At 42.9% G+C, this 10,077-nt stretch overlaps 1 protein-coding gene across 1 annotated transcript; it reads left to right on the top strand.

Annotated features, from left to right (window-relative positions):
• The first annotated feature begins 4,178 nt into the window (after window positions 1-4,178).
• On the top strand, window positions 4,179-7,327 carry LOC134621082 (nuclear factor 7, brain-like). The gene is made up of 2 exons (XM_063467514.1): window positions 4,179-4,238; window positions 5,943-7,327. The coding sequence occupies exon 2, from the start codon at window positions 5,960-5,962 to the stop codon at window positions 7,325-7,327; it is 1,368 nt and encodes a 455-aa protein (XP_063323584.1). The 5' UTR covers window positions 4,179-4,238; window positions 5,943-5,959.
• Window positions 7,328-10,077: the final 2,750 nt, after the last annotated feature.

Below are 10,077 nucleotides of genomic sequence, written 5' to 3'. Positions count from 1 at the left end.
AGTATGCCGTGCAGCCAGACAACTTGCTCCACCAGGATCTTTGCAGTCTTGGAAGCCGTGGGGAGTTTATCCAGAGTGATAAAGTGCACAGACTTAGATAACCTGTCAACAACAACCAGAATGGAATACTTTCCAAAGGAAACAGGGAAACCTGTAACAAAGTCTATAAAAATGTGGGACAAACATCAATACGGGGTAGACAGAGGATGAAGGAGACCTAAAGGTCTCCTTCAAGACTAGAACACAAGGACCTAAAGGTCCTTGTGTTCTAGTCTTGTTCCAGGCACAGATTGTACATGCGGCCATATAATCCTGAACATCTGTCATAAATAAAGGATCCAAATGCAGGACTCAAAACCAAGGAGTGAATAAAAGGAAGCAGCTTTATTTTGCTGTAGAAAACTCTTTCGCAGAAAACAAAACTGAAAGTGAGGTACTAGAAATACACTACAACACTGGAAAGCTACAAAACTAAACTGGAAAACAGAGCTGGAAACTACGAGAAGAACAGAGGGGAAAACACAGCATAATGAGGGTACAAAGCAACAACAAGCAGGGGATTACACAGGACTAAAATACACAGCGGGGTAATCAGGAAAAGGGAGAAAGAAAGTAAGAACAGCTGGGAGTAATTGGGCAGGACGAGACATGGGAAGCAAAACAGAATACATTAACATAAGACACAGACCTTCAAAGTAAAACAGGAAACCCACAGACTGAACTTACAGACTCTAGACAAGATGCTGACATAGCACAGTGGGAACACAAGGACAGGGATGACTAGACATGAGACGTGGGACCAGGGCAGGCACATAGACACAGACCAGACACTCAACAGGGGGAGCATGGAAACCAGAACCTAAGAACCAGAAAATCTTAACAAGAATTAAACCGTAACATAAGACAATATAAATCAAAACACAACCTCTCAGTCATCAGACTCAGGACCATGACAAGATTCAAGAAGTTTATTTTCATGTGCACCGCAAAACAGAATTGGTTTTGCAGAGCAATGAAATTCTTAGTTTGCAGGATGTCTTCACACGACTAAAAAGAAAGAAATAATAAGTATAACAGTGCTTTTTAGATCTTATGTGTTAGTATAAACAGAAGTTTAAAGCGCAAGAAGAAGTTGCAACACTGTCACAGTGATACTATATACAGAGTGTGCAATATTAAGGTGTATATGTAGACATGTGTACAAAATTGCAAATTTACAGTTATGGATAAACAGTTCGACATAGTCAGTGATTCAGTAGCCTGATGGCCCGTAGATAGAAACTGTTTTTTAGTCTTGCTGTCCTTGATTTTACACTCCTCTAGGGTCTGCCAGAAGGTAGGCGTGTGACCAGTGTGTGCTGTTGGTGGGTACTGTCCTTGATGATGTTGTGTGTCCTTTTCCTGACCCGAGTGTTGTAAATGTCCTGTAGTGGTGGGAGGGGTACTCCACAGATGAGTTGTGCCATTTCAATGACAGGCTGGAGAGCCTTCCTGTCCTGAGTGGTGCTGTTCCCATACCAAACTATGATGGAGTTTGTCAGGATACTCTATACTGTGCATCTGTAAAAGTTGCTGAGAAGTTTGGAGGTTAATCCAAATTTTCTCAGCTTCCTTAGGAAGAAGATTCGTTGTTGAGCCTTCTTGATGATCTGCCGTGTGTTATGGGTCCACTTGAGTTCCTCACTGATGTGGGTGGCGAGGAACTTGAAGGTCTTCACTCTCTCCACCCGAGTCCCGTTGGTGTGTATTGGGGCGTGCTGGTCCTTCCTCATCCCAGGTCAATAATCAAATCTTTAGTCTACTCGGCATTTAAGGAGAGATCATTTTCCAGGCACCAGGACACCAGCTGAGCCACCTCTTCCCTGTAGGCCGTCTCCTTTCCACCAGTGATCAGGCCAACGATGGTTGTGTTGTCAGAGAACTTAATGATGGAGGTGTTGCTCCGGGAGGGGACACAGTCATGAGTGAAGAGGGTGTACAGGAGTGGACTGAGCACACAGCCTTGGGGAGTCCCTGTGCTCACTATCTTTGTACCTGATGTCCTGGTACCAACTCTGCCTGTGAGGAAGTCTAGGACCCAGCGACAGAGGAGGGGTGTCAGTCCAAGAGGAGAGAGCTTTTCCACCAATCTGTTTGGGATGATGGTGTTAAATGCTGAGCTGTAGTCTAAACAGCATTCGAATGTAGGTGTCCTTATTTTTGAGGTGTGAGAGGGCTGTGTAGATGTCTGCATTAACGGCATCTTCAGTAGAACGATTCTTCCAATATGCAAATTGCAGAGGGTCTAATGTGTCCGGGGTGGCTTCTTTGATATGGGACATGACTATCCTCTCAAAACACTTCATTACAATAGAAGTGATTGCAATGAGGCAATAGTCATTCAAACAGATTATGTTGTTTTTCTTGGCGAGGGGCACTATGGATTGAAGCATGTGGGCACAGCTGACCGTGGGAGGGACAAATTGAAAATGCCTGTGAACACCTCTGCCAGCTCTGAAGAGCAGACCCTCAAAGCACTGTCAGGGATGTAGTCAGGGCTGGCTGCTTTTTAGGGGTTAGTTCTCCTCAGAACCTTGCATACCTCAGCCGAAGTCAGAGTGAGTGAAGAGCTCTGCGCTACCTCTGCTGATAAAATCCCTCTGTTTTGGTTGGTGTTGAGGGTGTCGAAGCGAGCGTACAACTCAGCTCGTCTGGTAGCATGTTGCAGCTGGCTGTGACTCTGCTGCTACTCTGCTGGAGATCAGTGATGTGTTGCAGGCCCTGCCACGGGATCTGATGCTGATACCAGAGCTTGATGAATGGCGCCCTCCATATCCTAGGTAAAGTAACCGATTTTACAGGTGGGTGGAAGGATGGTAATGGGCTCAGTAGTATCTGTGTTGGTGATGAATTGATGTGACAGGCCATCTAGTTTGGTGTTGCAGGAATCTGGAGGAATAAAAACAACAACAACAAAAAAAAAAACAGTAAAAAAAAAAAAAGAAACAGGGACCCAAAGGCATGACAGGCAGCAAGCCATTTGGCAGTTCTTAAGTACGTTAAGTTTTTATGGTTGGTCCAAATGATGAAAGATTGTTCTGCCCATTGTAACAGAAGACACCATTCCTCAAGGGCCAACAGTTCTCGCTCACCAGCATCATAATGTCACTCAGTAGGGGTTAAACCATGGGAAAAAAAGACACAGGGTTGTAGCATCAGTTGAGGTATCAGCCTCAGCATTGAATAGTTTGCTAGTGTCTGGATGAATCAGGATGTGGAGAAGTGAACAGATGTTCTAGTTGCCTGAAGGCTGAGTCTGCCTCAGGTGACCAAGTGAAAAGGATGCAGAGAAGTGGGAGAGCTGCAGGCAGAGCGACTGGTGGATCTAGAGAAAGTTGACAAACGGGCAAAAAGGAGATGTGGATGCTGGTCTTAAACAATGCCATTACATCAACCATGATCTTCAACAGGTAAGCATTGCAGGTGCACTCATGAATGAATTGTAAATGTGTAATTTTTAAACATATTTAATGGTAATAAACAAAATTTCTGACTAAAATAATCAAAGAATGAATGTAATTGTGCTTTAGGGAATAAACAGGAGGACTTAAACTCAAAGATTAATTTCCATCTAGAGCTGTAGTTTTTCCCAAAGACAATTTGATGTTGGTGTTGGTCTGATGAAAATGTAGCTGCTGTTACAGTAACTGCTGATTCTTCGGTGAAGGAGCAAAAAACACACATCTATGATCCATTTGACTTTTTTAGGTCTGCAAAAAAGTGAATCCACCTTAACACCACCTGTGTTTGTGTGACTGCATTACACTCCCACTGCTGGGAACCTGAACAAGAACCAGAACAAAGACTGAAATAAAAGCTGCCAAACAGCTGCACGATTGAGCCACACTTTATTTTATAAAATTAACAAAAGGTTTCACGTTGTGACATGTGGAGGTGAAAATGATGCAAAACCTGTTTAATAGCTTTTGACCTGAAGGCAGGATTACAGTTTAACTCTGGAATGAAACACACCTCAGTCACAGGTGAAACAACAACATTTTACTCCGCCCCTTACGTCACTCAAATGTGACAAACCAGGAAACCAGGTCTTTACTTCCTCAGTAAAGAGAGACGCACAGATGATCAGACTGAGTTCAGACCAAACTAGCAGCTTCCTCTGAGTGAGTCCAGCTTCAGGAGAGAAAAGTGGAAAACTCCAACACTGCTGCTTCAAGCTGCTGACGCTCCACACACTGAATGTGAGTTTGGGCAAAAACACGACTCAAAGGAAGTGTAGTGAAGTAGATTCTGGGTTAGGATGTTACATGATGTCCATAAACGCACCACTGACACCCACACCTTCCCAGCCGACAATTACCCGGCTATAAGAAACAGCTGTGCTTCACTACTGAGAGAATTCAGGAGTGGCAGGAGCGGTGGGATTCAGGGAGTAAGGGCAGGCACTTGTATCATTTTAAGAAGGAGGTGGCAGGGTGTAGGTTGTATGGGGGTAATAGGAGAGAAGAGGTGGTCATTACCAGGCTTAGACTGGGACATTGTGCATTAAATAAAACACTACAGATGATAGGAGAACATGAGACGGGGCTTTGTGGAGTGTGCCAGGAGGAGGAGGAGACGGTAGAGCATGTAATACTGCGGTGCAAGGGTTATGATGTGGAGAGGAAAGTTCTGCAGAATAGATTGAGGGAGCGGGGAATCGGGGACTTTAATCTGAAGAGTGTGTTGGAGGGTAGTAGGGCACAGGTGAGGGAATTGGTGGGGTTTTTGAAGGCTATAGGTGTTTATGAAAGAGTGTAAGGGTTTTTTTGTTTTGTTTTGTTTTTTTGTTTGATTTGGATACAGATTGTAAGCTCACTGTCTGACCCATACTCCGGAACAGTAGGAGGCGGTAATGCTCCTTTACGTTGGTTGCCAACCGCCGTTAAACACAAAGAAGAAGAAGAAGACTACTGAGAGAAGGCATTTGGCGGTTTTGGCAATCCAAGGTGGCTGCGAGCATTAGGCAGTTCAGCACTGCATATCTCTTAAGGAAAGCTACTTAGAATTGCCCTTTAGAGAGTGGTAAGTGCGACCTTTGTGTTTATCATACTGTGGCATAGTAGGGTGGACTTTTGACTACTGTTTCCCTCCTTTGTTGCAGGTGTACATTATACTGCTGCTGTCTTGTCAGATGCCGTTTTGTTTGTTATGCACTACTTTTATAACGTATAGTGATTTGGGATGTGTTGGTTTTATGTAGATCTTTTATTGATTGTTTAACGTTTTATCTTTTCTTTTATTGCTTTAGTGGAGGTGCGGCCGCTTGTTCAGAGGCTAGGCACGTGAGGTGGAATCCCCTCCCCAATTCATGCAAGTGTACACACCGGGTATAGGCAGATTGCACCATTTAGAGTTTAGTGTGAGTGAGGTTTGCTGTGAAATCACACAGGTGAGTAATTGGTGGCACCCTTGGGCACTCCTCCCTGTAGGTTGCCTCCTCAAGTGGCCGGTCTCCACCATTTTGTCTAGTTGCTTCCTTTTAACATGTTGTGCTTGTTTTAGGGGTAGCATTGTGGTAGGGAGTATGTTGTTTTAATCATTGTTTGTTAATAAAGTGTTTTAATTAATAATTTTACTATCTCACCCCTGCTACCCTAGGCGCCTTTTGATCTTATAGTTATGTTTTAGTAGTTCCTCTTAATAAACTTTTGAATTGTAAACCTTCTTTGTCTCACCTCTGCCATTAAATAACGAGTCTGTGGGCTTTGGTAGCCAGTGCAATCCTTTCATTGGCTAGAGAAATCTTTCCTGGGGGTGTAATGCCCTCCCCCAGGTGGCGTTGTCACTATTTTAGTAACCGTCTCCGGTTAGTTCTCATTCGCGACACCACAGAAGTTTCAGTGAAGGTCGTAGAGGAGGGAGGGGAGCCAGGACTGACTGTACTTCCTGTCTGCTGTTTTCAGCTTCACTCACAGACTCAATGGCTTCCAGATCAGAGGAGGATCTCTGCTGTCCAGTCTGTCAGGAGGTCTTCAGAGATCCTGTTCTTCTGTCATGTAGCCACAGCTTCTGTAAAGACTGTCTGAAGAGATCGTGGAGAGAGAGACCAACACATGAGTGTCCAGTTTGTAACAGAAGATCTTCAAGGGAGGATCCACCTTTTAATCTGGCTTTAAAGAACCTGTGTGAGTCGTTCTTACAGGAGAGAGATCAGAGAGCTTCAGAGGCTCTCTGCAGTCTGCACTCTGAGAAACTCAAACTCTTCTGTCTGGACCATCAACAGCCAGTGTGTGTCGTCTGCAGAGACTCAGAAAAACACAACAATCACAGATTCAGACCCATCGATGAAGCTGCACAACAACACAAGAAGGAACTTCAGGAAACTCTGGAGCCCTTAAAGAAGAAGTTAAAGGTTTGCAAACGAGTTCAAGTGAAGTTTGGTCAAACAGCAGAACACATTAAGGTCCAGGCCCGACGCACAGAGCGGCAGATTAAGGAGCAGTTTACGAAGCTTCAGCAGTTTCTAGCAGAGGAAGAGGAGGCCAGGCTGGCTGCACTGAGGGAGGAAGAGGAGCAGAAGAGTGGGATGATGAAGGAGAAGATGGAGGCTCTGAGCAGAGAGATAGCAGCTCTTTCAGACACAGTCAGAGCCACAGAGGAGGAGCTGAGAGCTGAAGACGTCTCATTCCTGCACAACTACAAGGCTGCAGTGGAAAGAGTCCAGCGCTGCCCCCTGCTGGATGATCCACAGCTGCCCTCAGGAGCTCTGATAGACCAGGCCAAACACCTGGGCAACCTGACCTTCAACATCTGGAACAACATGAAGGACATGGTCTCCTACACTCCTCTCATTCTGGACCCAAACACTGCTCATCCAGACCTCATCCTGTCTGAAGATCTGACCAGTGTGACAGAAGGAGGAGAGAGGCAGCAGCTTCCTGATAATCCAGAGAGGTTTGATTTGTTCTACTCTGTCCTGGGCTCTGAGGGCTTTAACTCAGGGACTCACAGCTGGGATGTTGAAGTTGGAGACAGTAAAGGGTGGGAACTAGGTGTGTTAGCAGAGTCTGTGCAGAGGAAGGGACTGATACAGTCTGGATTATGGAGAATATGGTTCTATGAAGGTAAATACTCAGCAAGATCACCATCAACTCCTCTCACTTCTCTCTCAGTAGAGAAGAAGCTCCAGAGGATCAGAGTGAATCTGGACTGGAACAGAGGACAGCTGACGTTCTCTGATCCTGATACTAACACACACATACACACCTTCACACACACTTTCACTCACAGGATGTTTCCATACATTCAAACTTTGGGTAAAGTGAAGGTGTCAGTGTCACTGCACTAAAAAAAGAGCATGTTGGATTTACTTAATTCATTAGTGGACATTGGTTGCACACAACTTTTTTGTTTTGGCAGAAACTTAAACAACTTTTTTAAATCAACACACCTGATTCATATTCAGTAATAAGGAATATTTTACTCCTTCACAATTTTGCCATTTTATTGCAACACTATTCAGTAACTTTTACCCCAATACTACTTGGTCACTTAACTACTACCTGTTGTCTTCATATTACATATGACATGTTCAACAAAGTGTAGAGACTGGCTAACATAAAAATTGAGTTGATTTTTCTGTGGGAGAAAACCAGAATACCCATAGGGAACCCACTGCAAACTAGTCAGATTGTGGATTTGAACTTAGGACCTTCTTGCTGTGAGGTAACAGTACTAAACACTATGCCACCATTCCAGATTTAACGAGAGCAGGAAAGCTATAATTACAAGGCTTGATGCAGATTTTTCTGTAGGTTTTTGTCCTTGACAGGTTACACCACAATAAACAGCGATAGCATACACATGGTGTGTGTGTAGTTGTCTGCCTCTTATAACTCCACTGATTTTCCTGCAGTTTGACATCTCGTGCGATCTTGTTAATTTCATGAGTTCAGCAACTAACCACTCTTACTAGATTGTATCATGTAATCTCAACAAGAACAAATTAAGTTGATGAATTTCATACAGATCCTACATGATTTAATTACGTTCACTATAGAAACTTAAAAATTATTTTGGTCAAATTACAAGTTAGATTTTTGTAAATGTAAGAACCAACCAATTTCCTTTTTGGTATACCGAAAAAAGTAGAGGTGACTGCTTGACTTGACTGAGATGCCTTCCTCAAACCACAATCTGAAGCTCGCGAGTGGAAATTGCGTGCAGTGTTGGGAGATTTAGCATTGTTACATTACTGACTTACTTCACTCAAACATGATATGAACAATTTTATATACCCTCTCTGCATATCATGTAATTTCTAAACTATATAGTTACACTTAACTTTAAAGCATGAGGCAAATGTGTTGAATACACACAAGATGCTTACATAAATCCAAGAGATGGCCAATCCTATTTTTGAGAATGATGATGTTTCTAATGTTGTTTCCTGTCAGTGAATTGAAGCTGTTAAACTGCAGCTGTCGTCCTGCTGCCTCGTTGTTCCAAAGCTCTTTGTTTCTCTTTTAGTTCTCACTGTTTCTTTCTGTTTCTGCTGTCCACCTTTTCACATGGAAAATCATTTCACTGTTTCTCACTGAATGACTCCCCAAACTAGATTTGAAATTCTATCAAGTTTCTAATCATTACAAGTGATTCATGTTTCTATTTGATGTGTGTAAATGGAGATGATTTAGTTTGCTGGGATATGGACTGACATGTGTTGAATGGGAGGAGCAGTTTGTTGTTGTCTTCTTGTCTGTTTATGACAACAATAAATATATTGTTGAAACAATGATTCATGTTTAACTCCATATATGAAATGTTTCTGATCTTTGAATTCTGTTTGATTAAAGACTTTCTTCATGACACAAATGAGATTTCAGTGCAATAATAGAACTAAATAAGCTCAGAGTTGAAAGGCTGGAGTATTATGTACGTGCTTCACTGTCAGTATCTTCAGGGGGATTCAAAGGGAAACATCAAACTGCTGTAATGAGATAAACTAGTTGGGCTGAACACACTTATCTGTAGTTTGTCTCCATCCAGGATCATCAGAATATAATGAACATGTGTGAAGAGCCAAAAAATGCTAGTCTTTGTCAATTCGTTTCATTCATCTAGACTTTCAGCCACTAATTTTGCAGATTAAACAAACACAGTTTCATTTAGTATGCACAAGTCCTCATTTCTAATAATACTACTACTAATAATAAGAATCATAATAATAGTTTTATAAAGCACTTTCAATGTAGCAGTAGTTGTAAGTAATAAGGTCATAACTTCTTAAAGATCCAATCAAGACATTTATTAAATGAACAACAAGAAACTTGTTTGTATAAAAATTGTTAAGGGGTTGGAGCTCAGAAGGTAGAGCGGGTCATCTTCGAGTCCGAAGGTTGGTGGTTCGATCTCTGGCTACTCCAGCCTGCATGACAAATATCCTTGCTAAAGATACTGACCTCACTGGAGTGTGAATGTTAGACAGAAAGCACTTAAACAAAGAATAAAAGTGAACAAGGTATGTTATATAAAGTGTTGTGAGTCCTCAGAAAGAAAAGAACCAGCCCAGTTAAAACATTCATAAGTAACAACCTGAGTAGAAGGTGGAGAAGTAACAGCTGTGGTTTTCAAAAGATGTTTATTTCCTGGCGTCAGAGAAGAACAAGACTAAGCAGCTGAATCTTAGTAGTGATGGGTCGGTCGCGAACGAAATGGCTCTTAGAGCTGGATCTTTGAAGTGAACGATGAGTGCCGTGGTTTTTTTTGTTTTTCTTTCTCCTGCCCTCACTTTCACTTTTTTTTGCTTCACGCTGCAAGTCCCCCTTGTGTTTGCGCTGAGCAGAGACGGCAAACAGGGCCTTGCGTTAGGCTGAGCTGAGGGGGCGGGGCGGTAGTTACACTTGCAACAGCAGTAGCACACAACAAGAGCAGGAGGGAGAGGGAAAGAAAGAGAGCTGGGAGCAACAACAAGAGACAACACCGTCACATTGGAAAGGTACAGTGACACCAAGAAAAGAAGCAAAGTCTGGAACCATTTCAATCTTATTGACAAAACAAAGGCAGAGTGTAGAGTCTACAAGAAAAGGATATCGTATA

The sequence above is a fragment of the Pelmatolapia mariae genome, linkage group LG3_W (assembly GCF_036321145.2).
Source record: "Pelmatolapia mariae isolate MD_Pm_ZW linkage group LG3_W, Pm_UMD_F_2, whole genome shotgun sequence".
Classification (NCBI taxonomy): Eukaryota; Metazoa; Chordata; class Actinopteri; order Cichliformes; family Cichlidae; genus Pelmatolapia; species Pelmatolapia mariae.
This window is presented reverse-complemented; position numbering and strand designations above follow the sequence as displayed.

What these genes read in the sequence shown, in the direction of transcription:
- LOC134621082 (XM_063467514.1), top strand. Translation starts at nt 5,960, where the DNA reads ATGGCTTCCAGATCAGAGGAGGATCTCTGCTGTCCAGTCTGTCAGGAG.